At 46.7% G+C, this 24603-nt stretch overlaps 1 protein-coding gene across 3 annotated transcripts; it reads right to left on the bottom strand.

Moving 5' to 3' along the window:
* Nucleotides 1–66: 66 nt before the first annotated feature.
* PEF1 (penta-EF-hand domain containing 1) lies at nucleotides 67–23694 on the bottom strand. 3 transcript variants are annotated; one of them, XM_079776374.1, is made up of 6 exons: nucleotides 16792–23689; nucleotides 10563–10997; nucleotides 6985–7231; nucleotides 3629–3784; nucleotides 2981–3124; nucleotides 67–982 (listed from the first exon to the last, which is right to left on the bottom strand). In XM_079776374.1, exons 2-6 carry the CDS (start codon nucleotides 10944–10946, stop codon nucleotides 753–755), a joined length of 1161 nt encoding a protein of 386 aa, XP_079632500.1. In that variant the 5' UTR covers nucleotides 10947–10997; nucleotides 16792–23689; the 3' UTR covers nucleotides 67–752. The 3 variants fall into 3 exon arrangements, with proteins under 3 accessions (XP_079632500.1, XP_079632501.1, XP_079632499.1); XM_079776375.1 differs by lacking the exon at nucleotides 10563–10997 and having other exon boundaries at nucleotides 23655–23694; XM_079776373.1 differs by having other exon boundaries at nucleotides 10563–23689.
* Nucleotides 23695–24603: the final 909 nt, after the last annotated feature.

Raw genomic sequence — 24603 nt, 5'->3', positions numbered from 1 at the left:
TAAATGAGTGACTGAACAGATGAGCACATAAACCTTAGCTGGGAAGGCATGGTGGAAAATGTGGAACAGAGTTCATCCTTTTATTGAAGCTTACAGTTTCACTGAACTTTTGGCTCCGAATGAAAAGGGCATTGGCAGAGGGAGGTGGCAACTGGCCCCTGGGGACTGAAGCCAGGCAGAGAGTGGTGGGCACGTGTGGGGTCCGAGCTGAGGAGTGCAGCAGCCTGGCCCAACATGCTCAGCGAGCAGACTGCCCAAACTCCCCGAGCAGGGACAGCCCCAGGTGGCTAGGAGTGGACACACACGGACTGTGGGCACGGGGGTGGTGGAATGCAAGCCCCTGGTCCCTCTCTCCCATGCTTGGTCAGATTCCACTTTGGAGAAACTGGCTTCATTTGATAGGACAGAATGGGTGCGGGGAGATAGGTGCTCATAGTAAAACACTGATGAACACTTACGTCAGGGCACCGAAGGGAAAGAGAGGCTGGAGTCCAGCCGATCATAAAGACTGGCACCTCCTGCTCCTGCTGCTAGGCTATGCTCAGGGCTGAAAGGACATGGAACTTCCAGTCCTCTCCTACGTCAAGCCCAGGACCCACTATTTGGTGGCTATGACACAGGGGTCCCAGCCCTCTTGGCAAAATCGCTGTATCAGGAGGAGCAGGAAAAGGCGAGCGGCCCACATGCTTCTCCCACTCCAAAGAGCCAGGAGAGGTGCCCCAGTGCACACCACTCTCTACGGATGGGCTGGGTCAGAGCATCCGAGAAGCTGTCATGGTGACGAAGTCCTCGAAGCTGAGCCGCACGTTGCCCTGCATAGCTGTGTCCTTCTCCCGGAAGGCCTCGGTCAGCACCTGCAGCTGGGTGCACACCTGGATGAAGCGGTCTAGCTGCATGGCGGGGTTGGCGGAGCGCGGGCAGTAGCGGGAGACCAGGAGCTGGCTGAACTGGGGGCTCAGGTTGTAGCCCATTTGGGACAGAGCTGGAGAGGAGGGGTACACAGAGCAGACACAAAAACCCATCGTGAGCACTGCCATCGACCAGCTCCACAGAGCACAGCACTTCAGGGGACTCTGAGGGATCAAGCACCGAAGGAGGAAGAGGACAGAAGTCCCAAGGGTCTGTCCAGGATGGCAGCAGCACAACAGGGGCTCTGCCTGGATGCCCCCTTAGCTGGAAGGCCTTGTCCCTTCTCTAAATCTCCATTCCGATCTGTCAGTCAGGGGCTCCTGGGGCCCCAGAATGACACCAGGCCACCCATGCTCAGCTCTGACTCGTCCACATTACAGAAGGAGTCTGAGACCCCTAGGACCACTTAACCGGGCGGACAGCCAAGGCAGCACAGCACAGGGGTCCCGAGGACCTGCTCGCGAGTCAAAACAGCCCCTCGGCAAGTTACTTAACCTCGCTAGTCCTCTGTCGTACCATCTCTAAATGGGAACAATACTTACCTGGTCAGTTTCAGTTAAGGATGAAAGGAGATCAGGTAAAGCACCTGGCACAGTGCCTGACACATAACAGACGCTCAGTAAGTGTTGTTACAAATAATAAAAACATCATCATCGACCCAGGCAAGGCTGTGGGCAGTTCCAAGGTCACAGCCTCCGTGCCGCTGCCCATGTCCCTCTGCCTGGGAGATTGTCACCCTCCCTCCCTCCCTCCCTCCCTCCCTCCCTCCCTCCCTCCCTCCCTCCCTCCCTCCCTCCCTCTCTGCATAATCTACTGCCCCAGGCTAGTCTCATCTCTCCTTTGGCTATGTGGCCCGAGAGTGTGCTACCTACGCCATGCCTCAGTTTTCTCATCCATAAAAGGATAATCAAAAGGGACCCTTCATCTAAGGGGTGGGGGATGGGGAAGAGAGAGATAATAAACAGTACCTAGCACATGAAGAGAATGAATAATGTAACATGCTGAAAGTACTTATTACAGTGCTTAGCCAACATTCATTCAATAACTACTAGTTTGGTTGTGATAACATCACCCTTACTCTGCAAAAGAGTAGGTGATCAGTACAGGCCATCTCCTCTCCCTTCTGCCAGGGTGCAGATATGGTGAGCTCTTCCCCTCCCCACCACAGAACTCCTTAGTAGGACTGAAATCCACAGCCAGGACAAGGGGCTGGGTTCTCTGGGGATCCCTTTCCCTCTCTCAGGTGGCAAAGCTGCCTGTCAGGTTCTCATCAGACCACGAACACTCTTCCTCTAGAGCAGCGGTCGCCAACCTTTCGGATCTCATGGACCACCAGTTGGCGACCGCTGCTCTAGAGTCAGAATTGGAACCAGACCTGGAACTGTGGCCTCTGATCATCTTACCCAACTGCAGCGTTTAGAGTGGTCCGGGCCCGAGTGGGGAAGGTAACTGCCTTCTGGTAGAGCCAGGAACAGAAGTCATCTTTCTGAGCCCCCATCAAGGCTCTTCCCATTCTGCATGCTAGAGACTAGAGCGGAGAGAGCCACACACACCACACATCCTGGTTTCACAGGACCCTGGGCTACTACATTTCCATCCCTGAGGCTCTGTAGGCTGGGCCTGTCTCACCTAGCACTGCCAGGGGTCCCATCATCAGGAGTCCAGCCCTGACCCCGGACCCAGGTGTTCCCCTGCCCCAGGTCTTGGCTCAAAGCCGCAGCCAGGCCACAAAAGGAGAGGAGTAAGTCTGTGCTGAGGGCTGTATTTAGCAGGGCAGTGGACACTGGTAGTCAGAGGCTAGAGCAGTGGTTGGCAAACTGCGGCTCGCGAGCCACATGCCGCTCTTTGGCCCTTTGAGTTTTTAGCAAAGGCCAGCTTAGGAGTACCCCAATTAAGTTAATAACAATGTACCTACCTATATAGTTTAAGTTTAAAAAAATTTGGCTCTCAGAAGAAATTTCAATTGTTGTACTGTTGATATTTGGCTCTGTTGACTAATGAGTTTGCCGACCACTGAGCTAGAGAAAAGGCCCTGCTCTGCTTAGAGAGCGAAGAGAACACTGCACCTCACCTTGCTGCAGCTCTGTGTAGCTGATGGAGCCCGAGTGGTCTCGGTCGAACTGCTGGAAGAGGTTCTTCCACTGCTGGATGAACTTCCACAGGGCTGAGAAGCCGTGGACGTCGATGCGGCCTGCCTTGGTCTTATCAAACATGTCTTGGGGAGACGGGGAAAGAGGGAAGGCAGGCTTCAGGGCTGAGGGCCAAGGGTCCTGAGGCAGCCCTTCTCCACGGAGGCAGCCCTTCTCCTCAGGCTGGATGGAACAGGAGACTTCACAGAACCACAGACGCAAGGCCCAGATGCCTCTCCCCAAGACACTTCATCGAGTGCCACAGCAGCCCCCGCCCCTGGCCACCCCTTCCAGAGCTGCATTTTCTCTGCAGGCTTGGCAGATGACCCCCTCCCTGCCATCTCCCACCAGGGCATGGAGTCCCGTTCTGAAGAATGGGAAATGGAGTCAGCCTGTGACTCAGCAGGGCCTAGAACTCGAGAAAAGATCTCAGGGGAAGCGCTCTCAGTCTAGATCTCTCCTTGAACCCAGTTTCCTGTCTGAAATCCCCCCTGGCTAAACAGTGTTTCTGAGAATGGTCACCCACCTACTGTCAGACATCAGGTGGCTCTGCCCCGAGCCTGAGCCCACAGGGAAGGGCTGGTACTCACTTATCATCATGAGGCATGTCTCGTCATTGAATGTGGACCAGTTGGAGTTGACCAGGGCCTGCTTCAGCTCCTTGACAGAGATGTAGCCACTGTGATCGGAGTCCACTGACTGGAACCAGGAGTACGCCTCAGGATCCACATTGGGAGGGGGGCCGCCTGCAGGAAGGGTGCAAACCAGGGAGTCAAACGGAGCTCTCAAGGCCAATCACAGAAATGCTGGTAAGAGCCAGTCTAAGTGCCTCCCTGTCTAGGGGTTCTCTCTATCCACAAAGACCTGAGGGGACCTACTCCTTCTCTTTTATGGCCCTGCTCACTCCACCGTGTACATGTTTTTAAACCACCTTCCTGGTTAGACTTGGAGCAACCTCTGGGCAGGAGCCTAACTCATCTCTGAACCCCCAGGGGCTAGCACAGAGGCAGGCACAGAGAGGGAAAGTGCTCAGTCCGTGCTGAGCTGGTCTCAGTTTAACAGCACTCCAGACCAAAGGCCTTTCCAACCTCCTCACCTGAACTGCTTCTTCCTCCTGTCAACCCAAGACCCCGCAGAGCCTCAGCCCCCAACCCCCATTTTTTTATAGCCCTGGTGATTTAAATTCTCTGCGTAGCCGTTTTCTTATCTGTAAAATGAGGCCACAGTAGCATTTACTTCATAAATTATGAAGATATAAGTATATGAAAACCCTAAATCAGCGCCTGCTACAATCTAAGCACTATGTGACTGCAGGTTATTAGTGCTGCTGTGTCTGTTGGGAGTATGCACCGTAAGTAGCTTTGTGCGTCTGTCAGTAGATGGAGGAAAGGATCACTCACTTGAAAAGACATGTGGAGTGAGCTGGAGAGTAGGGCAAAGGATGATAAATGAAAGTGGAGAAGCACAGAAGACTAACTTAGGAAAGGCCACGGTTACACAGTACTGCTAAACCTAATGACTTATCTGGCCACAAAAAAGGCCCCTTCACACGGGCGGTATCATAGACAGCCACAGGCCCTACTGGAGCACAGAAACCACCACCCAGCCCCACAGATGAGGCCAGGAGGTTTGCTTGCCGGAGGGACTATCTAGCTTCTCTGAATGGGAAATTAGGCTGCCCCACCGCCGTCCTTCCTAAAACAGCAGCTTTGCCATGGAGGGTGAGGGCCACAGCCCACAGAGGGACAGTTTCTGTAACAGGTGCCCCTGCAGTTTGCACAGAAGAGCCCGGGCTCTGAAAGCAAAGAGCTCTGACCCTTGCTAGTTTGTGCAACTTTAGACTAATTGTTTCATTTTTTCAGACTTGCTTCCTGAGGTGGTTGTGATGATAAAATCAGATAACAGCAACAGAAAGTTTTAGCAAAAGGCCTGGAATATGTGCAGTCCCTTTTCCACGGAGGAAGGAATACTTAGTAAACTGGATCTGAAAGGATGACAGAGCTGTTACAGGGAGAAGAAAAGACACAGAGACACAGAGTATGTTCAGAGTACTCTAAGGGGTCTTGGATTGATGGGAGGGAGAAGCAATTCAGGTGAGGAGGCTGGAAAGGCCCTTTGGGTTTGGAGTGCCATCCGGATATTTCCAGTGGGCAGTGGGGCACCTTTACTGGTCAACCCTGTCTTACAGAGCAGTGGTGCTCCAACCTTAGCTCCTGGATTCAGTGGGGCTGAGGTGGGGCTTCAGGTGGAGTCCCATTCTTTTTTGCAGATGACATATGGATCTCACTTTAAAGCACTGCTCCAGGAGGCCACTAGCTGCACTGCAGAGGTGGCAATGGTGGGTGGCCGGCTGGGTGAAGAGTTAGAGAGTAGCTAAGAGCCTAAGGCACATCTTTCCTTTCTTCTGCAGCCCCAGAGATTATCTCTGGCCTCAGGCCCTGGAGGGATAAGCCTCCAATGTAAGGTTTCCCTACAGTGACCTCATGTAGGCTCAGAGACAAGATTTTGAAAGGATGAGGAAGTCCACCATGAAGCTGCTGAGCTGAAAGCAAATGGCCAGAAGCTCTGGGCTCTGACAAGATAAATGCCACAGCTCAGTGTTTAGAACCCCATGGTCTGAACATCCCCCTCAGAGCCTCCTGCCTGGGTACATCTGCTAAGATGCTGCAGCTTCCCAGCAAGCCATTCCCAGGAGGCCCTTCAGGTGCACCAGACTGGTTCCAGGCTGCCTTGCTGCTGGCTTGGTCTCCTGGGAACAGCATATGGTGAAGAGGATGACTGAATGAGTGTGGGAGGAAACCGGGGAGTGGGCATTCACCTCCCCTGGCCCCTGAGACCACTCAAATCTTCAGAGCCCGAAACCCTCACCCAAGATTCTCTGCCTCCACTGAATAACCAAGCCCCCACTTCCTCCCCATGCTGTCCAGTACCTCACCTTTAGTATCTCTGCTCTTTATCCCGCCCCTAGCTCATCTCACCATCTGCCTGCTTCAGCATCTGTCAGTGGTAAGGCCCTTGCCATATCTGCTATCACATTAAATGCTGAACACCTCTTTGCTAAGAATGTCTCAGTACGAATCTTCTAAGAGAATACTGTTTATTAAGCCCTTCTCACATGCCAGACACTGTGCTCATGTTTACCTGTACATTCTTACTTTATCCTTATTAACAATGTTGAGGGATATTCACCCATTTTACAGATGTAAACACTAAGGCTTAAAGAGGTAAAGTAATCTGGTCAGGTCAGTAGGTTGTCTGATCTCAAAATCCCAAGCTATCAACAACTACACTACCTTGCCTTTCCACATATAGTAGTCAGTCTCCGTTACACAGAAATGGGGCTTCTTCCCATGATAGGCTGTATTATCTCCAATTATTTGCTCACCTATGCCCTGCCCCCACCGTCTCCCCCATCCTCTCCACTGCCTGGTGGCTTACAGAGCCCCTCCATGAGGAGTATCCACTCCCATCTTATTGGTAAGAGGCTGGGCCAGGGGGTGTGGTTTGGCCAAGAGAACAGGAATGGGAGATATAGTTATTGAAAGCAGAAACTTTAAGAGGTATCACGCATTCCTGCTGACTCTCCTGCTCTTTCTTATCTGCAACAAGAACAAATCTCAAATAACGGCTGTTCCTCCAGCCTGGAGCCTGGAAAGAAAAGACACATGGGGCAGAATCTCAGCAGCCAAACGCACAGCTGCTGACATGTAAGCAAGAGGAAGTAAGTGTGAGCAAGCAATAGAAAGAACTGTTTGCTGTTGTAGCCAGAGAGACTGGAGCTGTTGTGACCACAGCAAAGCTAACTAAAACACTTTTATTCCACTGATGCAAGCTGAAGCTAGAAGCAAGATGCTAGGCTGCCTGCACATTACAGGAAGGACAAGGATGGGCCCTGGGTAACCGAGACCGAGGTCAGAGGCACCTGGAGCCCCAAATCCCTACTTACCTGGAGGAGGTCCCTGTCCATAAGGCGCAGGAGGTGGGGCACCGTAGGAATTTGGAGGTGGCTGACCATAGGGGCCCCCTGAGGCTGCACCACCATAGGGTCCTCCTGGAGCTCCAGAGGGGAAGCCCCCAGGGTTAGGGTATCCATAAGGCGCTCCAGGGGCAGGACCTCCTCCATAACCGCCACCAGGGGGTACCCCACTGCCATATTGCCCTCCCGACGCTTGGTCGCCACTTTCTGAGAGGGCCTGTAAGAAGAGCAAGGTATTAGTCTAAAAGCCATTAACAAAGGAAAAAAAAAGTTTTAACAACAGTGTCGGGCATAAAGAAAATGATCAATAAATCCATCATTAAATTATTATTATCATCATCATCAGAAAAGCCCTGTGCAGTAAACTCAGGCGGAGATATAAAGGAGAGGGACAAGTTCTGAAGGAGCTCACAGTTAACAGGAAAGGCATGGAAATCCTTTCCATAACACCTAACAAACCCGCATAAGGAAACAGGTGTTTAAAATGGACGCATAAGTCATGTGCTATGGATCACAAATGAGATGGTGAAATCAGGGAGGGTTTCCCTAAGAAAGCAGCATTTGAGCTGAGACCTAAAAATGAAAATGATTCCCAAGGGAGTTGGAGAGGGATGACGACCCAATTTACTAGTAACCTCTTCAGCCAAAAGAGGGGAAGGGACTTGTTCATATCACACTACTAGAGGCCTGGTGCACAAAATCGTGCACAGGTAGACCAGCAAGGCGATCGGGGGTCGGGGCCCCGCTGGCATCCACCTTGGCCAGCCTGGTGCCACCACTCACCAGCCCCCCCCGCCCCCGCCATTGCTGCTGCCTGTAGCCTACCTCTGCGGGATGACCAGCAGGGTGATGGGGGGGGTGAGGGCCCCGCTGGCACCTGCCCTAGTTGACCTGGGGCCTGCGGGCTGGGGGAGCTCCTTCATTGAGTGTCTGTCCCCTGGTGGTCAGTGTGCATCATAGCGACCAGTCGTTCCACCATTCGGTCGATTTGCATATTAGGCTTTTATTATATAGGATGAGTTGAAGGTACAGGCGGAGCTAGATCACTCCCCACCCACACCCAAACCCAAAGACTCCCACTGCTCCTGCTACAGCATATTTTCCTTAAGCAATTGGGAACAGGATTCCAGGGTAGGATAGAAAAGGGGGTGGGGACTGCAAAGTCTGGGCACACCCAAAGAACAGGCTGGACACCAAGCCAGGAAGTAGCTGCTTCACAATAAGCCCTGTGAACAGAGCCATAAACTGCTCTGGCATAGGGCACCCTCGGAAATGCACCCAAGGCCAACAAAGCAGGGGCTGCCAGACAGATCTTCTGGCCTTCCCTACCACATTCTAGGGGCATGGTGCAACCTGGCAGCAACCAAACCCTTTTCTTTCTGCCCTGCATTAAAGCCCTCACGTGTACAGTTTACAACGCACTTTCACATACACACAAATGCTCCTGGCAGAATCCTGTCAACAATCCTTGCTGCGACCTGCACAGCGGGTTCAGGAGGGACTACAGGAGGGCCAAAGCACAATGAAGACACTACTCAAGAAATAAGTTTTAAGCATGAGGGCCAAGTGGAACCTCTTTTGGGAGAGGAACCACGAGTCCTAGTCTTGCCTGTTTTTATTCAGCTTGGTCATACATTGCTTTTAGTAAAGCATGTAGGCAGAGCACATAGTAAGCAGATAGTATTAAAGGTCGATAAAGTCAGTAAACATTTACTCAAAGATTATCAGGTCAGGGAATGCTTCCAGACACCGCAATCTCAGCAAGAGCAATCTGTGCTGCCATCAGCCCTGCTGACGCCCAAGGTTTATGGACTTCCAAATTCCTTGTTGCACTTTCATGCCAATGCTGCTATGCGGTGGTCTCTGGCATTTCCCCCTTTTTGTTTTCTTAATAAATCTTGAAAAGTGTATGCTGTCTGTAGGGCTTGAGTCTTTTTAAGACTTCATTTGCATTTTGCAGACTAAAAATAAACACACAAGCCCAAGAATAAGAAAGACAATAGTGGTTATGCTAAAAGGTAAATGTAGGGAGATCCAATGAAAAGGATTGAATTTTTCCATATCCTTTTTAAATTGCTGCTAGGCATCTAAGGAACTAGTTTGTAAGTTTGACTAGGATAATTGTGCAATATGTTGTTGTAATTCTAAAATATCAAGGGTTGTGTTACCTTTACCCTAAGTACCAAGAAGGTGAATTTTTACTGATTCCCAAGGGTGTAAGGTGCTGTTATAGGGAATGGGGGTCACACAAATCTAGGAAAAATTATGATGACACTGTAGCTTTTGCTGTGGATTTTATCACTCATTCATAGAACTGTACATTTTAGTGCCAATAATTCTATTTCAAATTGACTGTCAATTCTTTTTTGTATGGATAAGGTCTTACATTTTTCTAAACTTGTTGTACAAACTGAAAAGTTTGAACAGTTTGTACCATGGATGAAACAGCAATTCTCACAGAAGTAACAATACTAGAGCAAAGAGTCCTGCAATTAACATTCCAAGGAATTTTTTTTGTCATTTTAAGTTTACTAGGTCATGTAATAGTTGGTAGGTTTGATGAGATTCCCAAGGCTCGGTTAGGTTAGTAGGAACCCAAGCGAAAGCAGGTTGTCTTAATATCACGAGGGAATCCTTTCAATAGGTAGAATTAACACAATGGGATAGTGTGCAGCCTGTGTATGATACCTTATACAATTGACTTGTATTAAGTCGTACCTGGGTGGGGCCTGAGAGGAGTACAAAAAGATCAAATACACAGGCGGTGGCAAGTACTGTCTTATTGGGAGTTCCCCATAAGATGTAAGTATGAGTAGAGTTATTTAAGCCATAGTGATAACTATACCATTCTATAGGTGCAAGTGCAGCAGCTAATTTCCATTGTGTTTTGTAGAGGCCAATGATCATGTTGTAATTGAGATCCAACAAATCCTCCTCCATGCCACAAAGTGGAGTGATTAGATTCAATATACAGGTAGGACGCAGTCCCTTTCCATTTTAAGGTGTGATTGCTACTATATGCAGACCCAGGGGGCACCAATTCACAAAAGAAAAACTATTATTAAGATTGCTGTTGGTGGAGTAGGCACTATAACAGTCTTGCCAATTAATTTCTTCCCCTGTGGGGTACCATTTATAAAAATTTTTACATAATGGCTTAGGTGGGACATCTTATTCATGTTACATTTTCTGTACCTCTCCCAGGAGCACCCAGGGAGAGTAGATGTATGTGGGCTTTTGCCCCCTCTTCCTTTGGTGTCCATGCTAACCAAAGACCTCTCTTTAATTCTACACACAAAGGTGCAGTAGTTTGATTCTCTGTCATACAAAAGGGAAGCTGTGTGGTGACACCCGTATAATTATAGTTTGCCCAGATACTTCCTTGTCCTACCTGTGGTCCCCCCTGGGGATGAACAAGGTGCTTGGTATTATTGGTGACTATACTAGGTCATGTAATGTGGGGAATTAGCCCAAGTAAGGGGTCTCACCCATGGAGGGTCAGGAACATAAGTATAATACACTTCCCCATGTACCCCTAGTAGTATTACCGCACAACTGACGACTGCTAGCGTGGCAAGGAAAACATTCTCAGGTGTTCTCGGGATTCTTGTGTCCTCACAAACTTTCTCAGCTTTATGAATTGTCTTCTTCACCATCCCCCATGTCATTTCCAGACTCTCTCTGGTCTGCCTCGTTCGCCTCCCACTCCTTATCTTCCTCACGTTGCTTGGGGCTAATGCTACCTGGGGGCAGAGTGGTTGATTGTCTGCGGCCTCAGGTACAGTTTGAGGTGGTACAGTTTGAGGTGGTACAGGTTGAGGGGGTACAGGTTGAGGAGATACAGGTTGAGGGGGTATAGGTTGAGGGGGTACAGATTGAGGTTCCCGGTGCATGGTCTTCAATAGTTTGGTCAGTTCCTTCCGTGGATCCATGTTGAAGTATGATGTTCCTTACAGGAATCCACTCAGGCTTGGAGGAGTTTCCTGGAAATACACAAGCATATTCTCGACCAAATGTTAACAAAGGGTCGGGACCCTTCCATAAATCAGACTCAGGATCCTTCCACCTGACCAAGCCTTTTTCCTTTGGCTCATCACAACACCAGTGCAGCTTCATTGGGGTCTTACCATCAATGTTACAAGTGAAAAAATTTAAGGTAATCAAGGCTTGATGTAGTCTACCTACGGGAGATTTCTCTAGTATTTCCCCTTTTTGTTTTCCAAGTTGGGATTTTAGCCACTGATGTTGGTGTTCTATAATTGCCTGTTCTTGGGAGTTGTATGGTATTTCTGTAATGTGTTGAATTTTTCATTTTGTATAAAACTGCTGGAAATGACAGCTTGTGTATGTAGGTCCATTGTCAGTTTTAATAATTTTTGGAATTCCCATGACAGCAAAAGCAATTAGGCAATGATTAATGATTTGTTTTGCCATTTTCCCTGTAGATGGGGTGGCCCAAAGGACCTTTGAAATGGTTTCTACAGAAACATGCAATGCCCCAAGATGTCCAAAAGGAGTATAATGCATTACATTCATTTGCCAGATATGGTCCCTTTTCAATTCTCGAGGGTTAATTTCTGTATTAGGCCCTTGAGGCAGATGTAACATACAAGTGGGACATTCCTTGATAATTTGTTTAGCCTGCTGTGACTGAGAATTATTTAGATAATATTTTGGCAGGCTAATGTAAAAGCTGATGAGATTCTGTGGCTTGCTGTAATGAAACGACTAACTGATTGACATATGCATTTTGTTTTGTTAATTGACCAGGCAGGGTGGTATGAGCCCTCACATCCTATATAATAATCCTATATAATAAAAGGGCAATATGCAAATCGACGGGGAATGACCGGTCGCTATGACATGCACTGACCACCAGGGGGTAGACGCTCAATGCAGGAGCTGTCCCCTGGTGGTCAGTATGCTTCCACAGGGGGAGCACTGCTCAGCCAGAAGCCGGTTCATGACTGGCCAGCGCAGCGGCGGTGGCGGGAGCCTCTCCCGCCTCCTCAGCAGCGCTAAGAATGTCCAACTAACAGCTTATGCCCAATCCCCTGGGGAGCAGGCCTAAGCTGGCAGGTGGACATCAGCCGAAGGGTCCCGGACTGCAAGAGGGTGCAGACTAAGGGACCCCCAAGTGCATGAATTTCCGTGCACCAGGCCTCTAGTGAGTAATATAAAAGGGATATTGTCTTTGCTGTACAATTTGCTGTACTGTTTAAATAGTATAGACTTGGGTCCCTGAGCCATTTTAATCGAGCAGTTTCAATTTTGTTTACTAGGCCAGTAGCAGAGAGAGAGAATTAGAAATATTGAGAGGCTTCTGGAAACTTTGCAATACAGCCTTGATAGCCTTTAATTCAATTCTTTGTACAGAAGTGTGACTAGGGTGGATGACTTGGTCTGAATTTTTTGTATGATAAGCAGCCTTACCATAAGAGGAGCCATCAGTAAAAATAGTTAATGCTTCAGGAATAGGTTCCTGTCTAGTATTTTTTGGTATTATAATAATAGGGGTGTAATATAAAAATTGTAATTTGTCTTTTAGTAGGTGACAACTAAGTGCCCCCGAATATTCACTTATTCCAATTTGCCAATTTAAATCATTCTGAAATAAGGTTTCTAACTACTTCCCGGTAAGGGGAGGATAAATGTACTGGGGCTTTTCTTCTTTAAGCTGCCTGCAGTGTTTTTTGAGTTGAGGCATTAATTGAGCCATGAGTTCTATATACGTAACCAGTTTTAGAGGTTTGATGCCCTAGATCAGTGATGGGCAACCTTTTGAGCTGGGTGTGTCAAACTTCGCCAAAAAACCGAGCATAACTTGGGTAGTGTTTAACTTTGAGAAAAAACATTATTTCGCAAATGTTTCATCCTCAGGAGCAGCAAATGTTTCATCCTCGGCATGCGGCCGCCTCAGCGGCCGCGTGTCATCAGAAATGGCTACGCATGTCAGTGCTGACATGCGTGTCAGAGGTTCGCCATCACTGCCCTAGATGAATTTACTTAATAATAGCAGGAGAGGCCTTATTTTGGAAGATGACCCCAGTGGGACTGTTTGTAGTAGGATTAATCTGTCCTAACACAGGCAACTTGGGCTGTACCCATGCTGCTTGGGCTGAGGATATTGCCTGTTTAATTTTTAGTAACTACTCCCTAGCTTTATCTGTCGTTTGGGGTGAGGAAAGATCAGTGTCACCCCTAAGTTATTGAATAAATTTGTCATTGTTTCTGTAGAGATTTTTAGATAAGGTCTTAACCAATTAATGTCCTTTAATAATTTCTGAAAGTCATTCAGGGTTTTAAGGCAATTTTTTTTGTATTTCTACCTTTTGAGGCCTAATACATTGGTTTTTAATTATGGTTCCTAAGTATTTGAAGGGCATTTCTCTTTGTACCTTTTCTGGAGCAATTTTTAAGCCCTATTTAGGAAATTTTTTCTTTAATTCAGCGGTCGCCAACCTTTCAGACCTCACAGACCACCAGTGGTCCGCAGACCACTGGTTGGTGACCGCTGCTTTAATTGGGTAAACATTGCTAAAGTCTGCTTTTCCTGTTGGCTTGCCAAGAGCAAGTCGTCCATTTAATGGATAATGCATGGTTGAATAGCTTGAGCAACATACTTTTTACACAAGGTGGGGCTATTGGCCATTCCTTGAGGCAAAACTTTTCATTGATATTTTTTCATAGGCTTTACTTTGTTAATGGATGGTACTGAAAAGGCAAATTTTTGTTTAGGTTCCAAGGGAATGATGAAAAAAAAATTCCTGAGATTTACTACTATAAGAGACCAATTTAGAGGTATTTGTGAAGGCGCTGGGAGTCCAGGCTGTCAGGCTCCCATGGTGTGTATAGTAGCGTTAACTGCTTTAAGATCATGTAACAACCACCACTTTCCTGTCGCCTTCTTAGGTATTGTCAATATAGGAGTATTCCAAGGACTATTGGTAGGCTCTATGTGGCCAGCCTTCAGTTGTTCCTGTATTAATTCATGAATATGACCTAATTTTTTCTTGGTTAACGGCCATTGATTTACTCATATAGGTTTATTATCTTTTCATTGTATAGGATTAGCATGAGGGTGAGTAGATTGATTAATGGCCATTCCTAAAAAGGTTGATATTCTACTTCTTGTCTTCCTGGGTTCCCTTTGGCTTGAATGGGTTTTCTAATCCCCTGATTATTTTTCCCTAAACCTTGACCAGTTTGATTCTCCATCTGAGTTATTAACTGCTATCCCTGCCAGTAACAATATGTGCTTGTAAACCCTCCAAAACATCCAGCCCCATAAGTTGACTGAAATTCCGGAGACGATATAGGGCTGAAACCATTCTGTTTGTCCTTTCTTATTTTGCCATTTTAACACTGAAGTACTACGTTGAGTATTATCAGGAACTCTGACCCCTGTAATAGATCCCATAGTTTCTACTATAGACCAATTTGGAGACCAGAATTCTTTACTAATAACACTGACATTAGCTCCAGTGTCTACTAAACCCTTAGTTTTCCCTTTATTTTTAAATTAATTATAGGGTGGGTTTTACTAATTTCATAGATATTTGAGCTTCCAAATTTTTGTGTTTCTCTTTTTCTATCTATAGCCTTACCTTGCTGAATATAAGGTATGAGTAGGAGTTGAGCAATACTTTGTCCTGGGGCAACTTGCATAATCTGTTTGCATTCTAGTATTACCTTGATTTTTCCCTTATAATTTGAATTTATGACTCCAGGCAAAACAGTTCGTCCTTTCAGAGTGTTTCCATTTCTTCCTAAAACTAATCCTAACATTCCTGGTGATACAGACCCCAATTCCCATAGGGACAGCTTGCCAAGCTGTGTTGGTGAGATTAAGGCCTGCATTCCCTGGAGTGGCTTGGATGAGGGAATTCACTGTGGGCTTTGCAGGGCGTAAACCACCTGTTGTTGACGGGGCTGGGGAAAGCCCCTTTTGCCATTTCCCTGCGGCTGGCCACTCCCTATGCCTTCATATAAGGGCTGCCCATTTCTATGAAATTCAGATCTACATTGATTAGCCCAGTGATTTTCTTTCTGACATTTAGGACACAAGGAGGGTGCAGCTGCGTTGTTTGAAGTGGGAGGTGGAATGCTCTCGCCTTTCCTCTGTTGTCCGCCAGCCTGAGTCCTTTTTGGCTGCCTACATTCCTTTAGGACAGTGGTTCTCAACCTTTCTAATGCCGTGACCCTTACAGTTCCTCATGTTGTGGTGACCCCAACCATAAAATTATTTTCGTTGCTACTTCATAACTGTAATTTTGCTACTGTTAGTGAATCGTAATGTAAATATCTGTGGTCTTAGGCTCTACAGCAGCAGTTCTCAACCTGTGGGTCGCTTAAGACCATCGGAAAACACAGATATTTACATTACGATTCATAACAGTAGCAAAATTACAGTTATGAAGTAGCAACGAAAATAATTTTATGGTTGGGGGTCACCACAACATGAGGAACTGTATTAAAGGGTCGCGGCATTAAAAAGGTTGAGAACCACTGCTTTAGGAAGTGTCCTGGCTTCCCACAATTAAAACATTTTTTACTCCCCGCTGTTACAGCAGCAGCTAGTAAGTTTGCTTGAAAAGTGCTTGATTCTACAAGCTGACATGCTTGAATCATTTCGGTAATAGTACCACTTTTTCTTAGAGGTATCAGACATTTTTTACAACCAGCATTGGCATTTTCATATGCTAGCTGCTGAATCAAGTGTCTCCTGCTGTTACATGCTGTATTTGCCATCTCACACTCAAGTAAGGTGAGCCATAAAATCAGAAAATGATTCCGTGGGTCCCTGCATACACTTAATAAAAGCTCCCTCAGGATCCCCTTTAGCTGGTAAAGCCCACCAGGCTTTTCTTCCACAAAGTCTAATCTGCTCATAAGCTTGTTGCACATACCTAGCTGATTTTGCAAGTCATTGTATTGTCCTGGTCCTGCTAACATTTCAAAAGTTATTTGAACATTCTGCCCTCGATTAGTACAATCCTGCTCTTGACATCTCTCTAAAAATTCTTCCTTCCACAGCAAGTAGTCCCCTCCATCTAGGGCTGCACGAGCCAAAGAGTACCAATCAAAAGGAGGCAGGAATGCATCAGAAATGTTAGTCATGATTTCACCAGTAAAGGGAGCTGTAGGACCATTTTGTACTATGCTTTCACGAAAAGCCATTATCATTTTAAAGTCAAATTTGTCATGCTGTCTTAGTATTTGATTTGAATTATGTGGGTTAGCTACCTCTATAACAGGAAAAGCAAGTCTCTCCTCCACCGTCATGTCTCTTAATCCCTCTTGGATAGCTTTTTGAACAGCTGATTCTATTAGTGGTGAATCAATATTTCAGGATCAGAACACAGAGATGGAGGAGGACATGAAAGCCATTCCTCCAATTTTTCTTTTTGCTCCTCTGTAGGTGTGGTAGGAGCGGAGGGCGTAAGAGGAGGAGGTCTATCCTCCTTTGCCTCTCTAAAAAGTTCCAGCAAGTGTAATACCATGCTCCACAAGGAGAAACAATTTGGGGGCAAGTTTTCCCCTGCTGATGAGCTCTCTTCAAATTCTGTCCTACTCTTTCCCAACACTCTACATCTAATGTACCCAGGGATTATGTCTATGATGATATGCAAAAACTGTAGGAGAGTACCTTCTGACACCTTAATTCCCTTTTCCTTGAGCATGTAAGCCAACAGTCTGCAATAATGTTTTTCCCCTTCACTTGAATTCTGCCCCATAATGGCCTGGCTAATTTCAGAAAAGTCCCCGTCCACTTACGGTTGCAGCTGGCACAGGCTTGTGCGTTCAGCGAACTTCCACTTTCACTTCGTTCCCCTTAGGCGAACCTTCTCTTCAAGTCCCTGTTCAGGCGCCACTTGCTATGACCTGCACAGTGGGCTTAGGAGGGACTGCAGGAGCACCAAAGCACAATGAAGACACTACTCAAGAAATAAGTTTTAAGCATGGGGGCCAGGTGGAACCTCTTTTGGGAGAGGAACCACAAGCCCTAGTCTTGCCTGTTTTTATTCAGCTTGGTCATACAATTGCTTTTAGTATAGCATGTACGCAGAGCACATAATAAGCAGACAGTATTGAAGGTTGGTAGAGGCCAGTAAACATTTACTCAAAGATAATCAGGTCAGGGAAGGCTTCTAGACACCGCAATCCTAGTAAGAACAATTTGTGCTGGCATCAGCCCTGCTGACGCCCAAGGTTTATGGTTTTCCAAATTCCTTGTTGCACTTTCCTGTCAATGCAGTGGTCTCTGGCAAATCCTCTTATAGAAAAAAGGAAGAAACTAGTAGGTGCATTTTTAGATGAAGAAACTGAGGTGCACAACTATTGAAAGACTTCATTTAGTAAGCATTTACAAAGTGATGACATTATTGCTAGGCCTGGGGGCACAAAACTAAATAGGGTCTGTCCTCAAGGAACCCACAGATAATTATGATAGTCTGATCAGTGCCACCAGAAACATCTACTTAAACCAGTGATGAGCAACCTTTTGAGCTTGGTGTGTCAAACTTCGCCAAAAAACTGAGCATAACTCAGGTAGTGTGTCACTTTGAGGAAAAAACATTATTTCGCAAATGTTTCATCCTCAGGAGCAGCAAATGTTTCATCCTCAGCATGCGGCCGCCTCAGAATTGAACCTGGGACCTTTCAGTGCTGACACGCGTGTCATAGGTTCGCCATCACTGACTTAAACACTATCAAGGAGACAAGAGCTGAGGAATTTTGTTCTGTTTGTCAAATGATAAATGAGCAATAAGATGAAAAATTCATGAAGTGGGTCAAGGAAGGCTTCCTGGAGGAGGTAGGTGTAATATTGAAGCTGGCAGTGAAGGATGCATAGGACTTCTCCCACAGGAAGGCAGAAAAGGACATTCCAGACAGAAGGGAGAAGAGAGACAAAGGCACAGGTACCGACCTAGGAGCAAGCATGGAGTGGTCAAGTAATAAGCTAAAAAGCAGGGGCAGAGGCAAGAACTGAGAGGTAGGCTCTTTATACACCTCTCCTGCAGCACTTCAGTTAGCTGGTGAGTTATTAGTGACTTAAGAGTAGTTTCTGTTGCTGTCTTCTCCATGCAACAGTGAGCTCCCCAGGGGCAGAGAGTGGGACGCATTTATCACAGTACCCCAGGATCCAGCACAGTGCCTGGCACCTGCAAGCCTCCATAAAAATCTAAACAAATAACTACCACTCTGAAGAGTTTGGGCTTTATGCTGGAGGAAACAGAACCACAGAAGGGTTTCCAGTGGGAAGGAACAAGATCAGAGCCTTGTTTAGAGAATTAACAAGAGGCGGTGTGGAGGATGAGCTAGCTGGGGGGGGGGGGGGGGGGGGGCAGGACCTAAGAGAGGGAGAGGCAGTAGGCTAAGCCCTAGGCTGGCAGGGCCTGAACCAGATAGCAGGCTTGGAGATGGAGAGAACAAGATGAATTCTGAAGCTATTTCAGAGACAGACTAGACATGACTTGGCAACTAATTAGGTTAGGGAAGAGCTGGAGGGAGGAGGGGGAAAGGAAAATGCTTGGAATGACGCAGATTTCTTGCTGCACAAGAATATGAAGTGGAGCCACCAACTGAGACAGAATCCAGGCTAGAAAAGGGGTTCCCAGGGTCATCAAGTTGTCAGTAAAGGTCTGAATCAGAAATGAAAACCAGAATCCCTGACTCCAGGTTCTTTTATACTACTCCATGCTGTCAGCCTTTTAAAGAGTTTTCCCAAGAGCATTTCATGCTGATAAACACAAGATCATGAAAGGGGAAGAAAAAAAAAAGACAGGAAGAGTTCAGTAACCATGGTTTCCAAAGCATCACAGAAATGGGGGGGGGGGGGGTAATTAACATTCATTGAGGCTCTGCTAAATGCTTCCAGTTCAATTGGCCCTCACTGATCCTCAGTCCTGTAAGAGTGGCTTTATTCCCTAAAAAAGCAGCATTATCTCCATTTTACAGATGAGAAAATTAAGGTGCAGAGAGTTTAATACTGTGCCTGTGATGATGCAGCTAAAACAGGTGAGTTGGGATTCTAATCAGGATCTGCATGACTCCACTACACTACACTCTTCAATAAATGTGTGGGCGTCTACCATGTGCCGATGCCAGGGATTGTCCTAAATGCATGTCAAATTTGATGGATTTCTACTGTAGAAAGGGGTGTAGAGGCAAGGGTTGGATTAGTGCTCTTTCAGGTTTCCAGCGCAGGAATCAGGGAGATGCAGAAGAATCTTGTTCTTTTTGCACCCCAGTTCCTAGACCCAATTTGAGAGCCACAGCATTGTAAGAAATCCCAAAGACCTTACAGTCCAACCTTTCAGCCATTGTTGGAATCTTGGAATCTGTCTATATTCCTGCATGTGGTGGGAGCTCACATCCCAAATAATCCACTCAGAAAGTCTTCTATTTTCTTTTGGCTCTGAGGGCTCATATTTCTACGTCCAAGACTCTTGTGAAGCTTAGAAGGGTCAAAGGTTGATCCACGCTAAGTCCTGATGGAGAAGAGAGTAGGCTGCATTGCCAAGGTAAGTCTGTTCTCCGGAGCTATCCCTCAAGTGCCTGCTGGAGGAGGCTAGAGCCTATTCTAAGGGGTTAAACCAAGCATGTCAAACTCAAAGGCTGACATGGGCCACATAAACAAGGTTTAAGTTTATGTGGACCACACACACACAAAAAAAGCTTCAATTTTCATAGAAATGTAGGTTTATTTCGATAGAGACATACTGAATACAAAGGGCTGAAATAAATGAGTAATCATTAACATAAAATAATAGAACATTTTAATAAAAATTAATTTTTTCTTGAACATTAACTTACCAGACATTGAATAACTGCACAAATTAATAAGCAAATAAACCTATTTTTCTTGTTCTCCAAAAGTGAAATATTTCCTGTTGCGCACACCAAACAACTCAGTACAAGACTAATGACATGTCAACCAGCTGCTAAAATATTCGCTGCTAGTATCAGTGGAGAAAAATGGTGCGCCTGCGCATAAGGCGTGTAAGGGAAATAAGTGCAACACGATTATAGTAATCAGTCATTAGCGAAAGTTGTAGTTCGTTATTAATAATTACGTATAACAGGATATTGTAAAAATTAAGTTACAAAACTTTTATTAAAACGTTTCTTACATACCATTATGTTGGCTGGGCTGCAAAAATATATGTGGCCCGCGGGCAGAGAGTTTGACATGCTTGGGTTAAACCATCCTGAGACAGGAGTGGCTGGGACATTCACCAGCAGAACCTCCTAAAATATTTAAAGTCCAGAAATCTGCAGCCAATAAACAGTGAGCCAGGAAGTGTCCCAAGATTTCAATTACCATGTCTGAGCTGACACTCCAAATGTCCCATCTTTCCCTCCAGCTTCATTTCACCTGAGCTGCAGACCCACGTATCCAACAACCTCCTGGCCTTCCCTCCAAATCTACTCCTCTCTCTGTGTTCCCATCTCAGTAAGTGGGAGGCCCTAGTGCCTTCCTGGGCACCTCCTCTTTCCTCCCCTCTGACACCAAGTTTTCTCAACTCTACCTCCCAAATGCTTCTCAAACCATTTTCACCAGATCACTGTTTTCTCTAACCTAGCTTAGTTCAATAGCTCCGAAACTGGTCTCCCTGCCTCCAGTCCCTCCTGCCTCAACCCATTCCCACAGTGCTCTGGGTAATAGCTCCAAAGCACAAATGGGAGAAAACTCTTCAGCAGTTCCCTCACTACTCTTAGGACCAAGCCCACACTCCTCAAAAAGGTATCTGGTCCTTGCTTACCTTTCTCAGTTCATTTCTTACCCCTTTCTCCCTCTTCACAGCACATGGACTAATCTTAAATTCCTCCAAAATACTGGGCTCTCGCTTGCTTCCTGGCCTTTGAGCATACTATTCCCTCTACTGGAATACATTCCTTTCTTCATCCAGCTAACTCCTACTGGAGATTCAATTTGGGGCTTAAATGCCACCTCCTTTAGGAAACCGTCCTTCCCTGGAGACTGAGTGTAGGTATCCCAGCTGTGCTGTCCTAGTACCTTACACTTAGTCCCATTTAATACTTAATACACTGTCTGTACAATTTATATATCTATATCCCTTTTCCACGTGGAATAATTATTATACCAAAACACCATATCAGGCACTTTACATGGATTATCTCATTACAACCCCCTTTTAAAGAAGGGGAAACGAAGTCTCAGGCTTTTCCAAAAATTTTCTGCAAGGAACAGGCAGAGCAAGGATTTGAAGCCAAATCTCTCTGCCTCGGAGACCAAGTTCTTTGAAACCCATCATGCTGGCTCCTCCACAGGGCCAAAGGGTACCTGAGTTTTACTACTCCAACACATAGTCATGCGTGAGGACCCTGGGCTAAAGGAAGTGGAAAATTAGTTCTGACTCCTAATAATAAGCTGGAGCCTCTAGAAGAAGTGGCACTACGCTTTTGGATGCTTTAAAACAACCCATTTCCTTTCCTGGGATACCACGGACCAGGAGCTGAAGAGGTAGACAAGGGTATGATGGGGAAACAAAAGCACTTCTATTCCAGACATGTTTCTCTGTCCTCCTTTTCAATATTTCACTGAGCATAGGCCCAGGCAGCATGACATAACAACAATCGCAGCAGTAAGAACTATGCCACCATGCACTGGCACACACTATGCATTAGCAATGTGCCAAGCTTCCTATAGGTTTTATCATACTTCATCCTCATTTCAGTCCTGTGAAGTATTAGTCCTCTCTTTTTACAAGTAGGAAACGGAGGCTCCAAGCCCTTAGATAAATTTGTCTAAGGGCATATAACTATTAAGTAGTAGAATTAGAATTCTAGCCTCATTCTGTCCAACCTGGAAGTTCAGGCTCTTAAATTCTATGTCACTTCTTCTAGGTCGAATACAAATTACCTCCAAAAGCTTATTAAAATATAAGGCACTTCCTAGATGCACAACAGGTCTATGATGGAACCCCAAAGAGTGCTTTTTTAACAAGCTCCTAGGTGATTCTGATGCAGACCATCCACTGAAAATCAATGCACCGTGACAATGTTTACCCAAACCAGGTTTCTCAGGAATACTAGTATTAAAACAAAAACAAAAACAAAAAAAAAACTACACATTAAAAAAGGGGGGTGGGGCGGCGGTGTCCCATGGTTAAGTAAGCTTAAGATATACTGAGATGCCCTGTGGTGAAACTGTTCAGCTCTATTTCACAGAGTATTCTGCAAACTTATTTAACCACAGAATCTTCCTCCATTAGCAATACCTATTAACATTTCACAAGACTCAGAAAACAGAATGGAGCTTGGGAAACACTGCTAGGTTATAGTACTTCCTCCTAATGGTGGCCCACGCTGGCCTCTCTATCTCCTACCTCTGCTAAGTATGCAACGAAAAGAGTTTAAGATCTAGCCCTGGCCTCATCCCCTCACTTGCTATGTATGACCTTGGACAAGCCACTTAACCTCTTTGGGCTGGTTCCTCAGCTATAAACTGGGGATAATACTCCCTGCTAGTATGCCTACCAGGTCTTCATGACTGAGATAATGGAGATCCAAATACTGTGTGCAAAACCTGTACGAGCAGCACTCCCTCGGAGGGTTCTTGTCCCATCTTTTGGCATGTTAACTATACTCAATTGAGCACTTTGTAATACCCCGTATGACATAGTTTAACCATTTTTTTCCTGCATGGGTTTTATCTCCTAAATGAGTGTGATCTTGGGTAACTCAGGAGCCCTCTTTAAAATGAAGGGACTATTTTGAGGGCCCTCCCAGCAGTGACCTTCTAGGAGTCTAGTAAAAATCAAAATACGCAAAGGTAACACCTGTTACACTCTTAGTAGGACCAAATGGCTTATACGCATCACTTCATTGCTCTTCATAATAGCTCTACCAGTATGAGGTTGGCCCTGTTTACAGAGTTGGAAACTTAGGCTCCGAAAGGCAAAATACCTCGCTCGGGGGAACCTTCCTGACTCCAAACTGTACTTAATCTCTCAACCATTCTACCATCCAACAACGGACTGTGGCCACAGAATCGCCCTGCTGGGTGTTCGTGGCTGGATCAAGAAGGGTTGCCGAGTGGAGAAGCAGCATTTGCTGAGAGCTCCAGGGTATGCCGCCTAATTGCCTGGTGACTTCAGGGAAGTTTGTGTCTTCTCTGCGTTTCATTTTTCCTAGGTCTGAAATGGAGGTGTTGGACCAAGTAGTCAAACAAGCTCACTTGTGGAGTCAACTAAAACCAAAGGTTCTCCTGATTATTCGGATGCAATACGTCGGGGGTGTGCTTTTATCCGGCGCCCCAAATGATACCGGCGGACCAGTGCTGTAAACGCGGTGTTGGCGTCCAGGACCCCGTCCCGGCACCCGCCCTGCGGGAGCTTTGGGGAAGCGTGGGGCCCAGGCCAAGCCCAGCCTGAGTCTGGAGAGGGGGGTGGGGGGGTGGGGGGGTACCAGGTCCCCAAAGCCTCGCGTGCGCGACGTGCGGTTCTGCGTAACGTGCGACGGGCGCAACCGACCATCGCTTTTCCCTTCTCATCCACGCGAGACCTCGCTCAAGTCAACCTCAGCATGGGAAGGGCACAGAGAAACAGGAGAGAAAGCAAAGCGGGGGTTTTAGGCCCCTGCTTGGATTCACCCGCCGTTCACAAACTCACCTGCCCATAGGGATAACCGGCCATGTCGAATCTGACGTAACAAGTCGGAGAGGGGTCGGACTTCCGGGTCTCAAACCGCTCCCTGAGGACATACCCACTTTTGATTGGATGGTGCGCCTGTCAATCCTGGGCGCAGAGGTTGACGGAAGTGACGCCACTGGGCGGTGGTCGGATACCTCCCAGAGAGGCGGCAGGAGTTAAAGGTCGGATGGGGGTTTCCGGAATTTTGTTCGCTCGCTGTTGTGGCGTTGTTCCTCTCTTTCCAGCGGTAGAGTAGGCTCCAGGGTAGTCAGACCGGGGTCTTTAGTGAGAAGCTTAAGTTAGGTGTTACGGCGGTGGCCATATTTTAACCTGGCAAACTGGAACCATCACAGTAACTAGTTCCTGTGTCACTCCAAGTTCCGCCCGAGGCGTGGTCCGGCGGTTACCATGACAACAGGGACCAGAGGCCTCTTGGGAAGAATAAAGGCAATGGCCGCAGTACTTCGCTCTAATGTCAAGACGCAACGAGTCAATTAGTAGCATTGGAGTGGGATGTGTGGTCTTTGTGGAGAGGAAAATCCCCCAAAGTGGGAGAGGAAAATTAGATGAATAGTCTCTTCTTTCATTAGTGGGGAAACAGGTCCGAAGAGGCAGTGAGTTAGGGGCAGAGTATGGCCTAGAACTGGGGTCAGTGTGTCAACAGATGATCATTGGCTCCAATTCATCACCAACAAGAATCCCCAGTTTGGGGTGCAGTGAAGAAGGAAACTTTATTCAGTGCAAAAGAGCGGAATTGCAATACAGCATGACTGTGAAAACTGTGGAGCTGTAGAACAGTCCTGGGGCTAGGCCCTCTGGCTAGAAGGCTCTGTTCTGCTCCTTGACTTCAGTCACCCCAATCTACTCAGTCTAGTGGGTATTCTAGCTCAACCAGGGAAACATTCACATTCTTCATTTCTTTTTTTAA

The sequence above is a fragment of the Cnephaeus nilssonii genome, assembly GCF_951640355.1.
Source record: "Cnephaeus nilssonii genome assembly, chromosome: 7".
Lineage (NCBI taxonomy): Eukaryota > Metazoa > Chordata > Mammalia > Chiroptera > Vespertilionidae > Cnephaeus > Cnephaeus nilssonii.
Note: the sequence above shows the minus strand (reverse complement) of the source record. Positions and strands in the feature narration are given on the sequence as shown.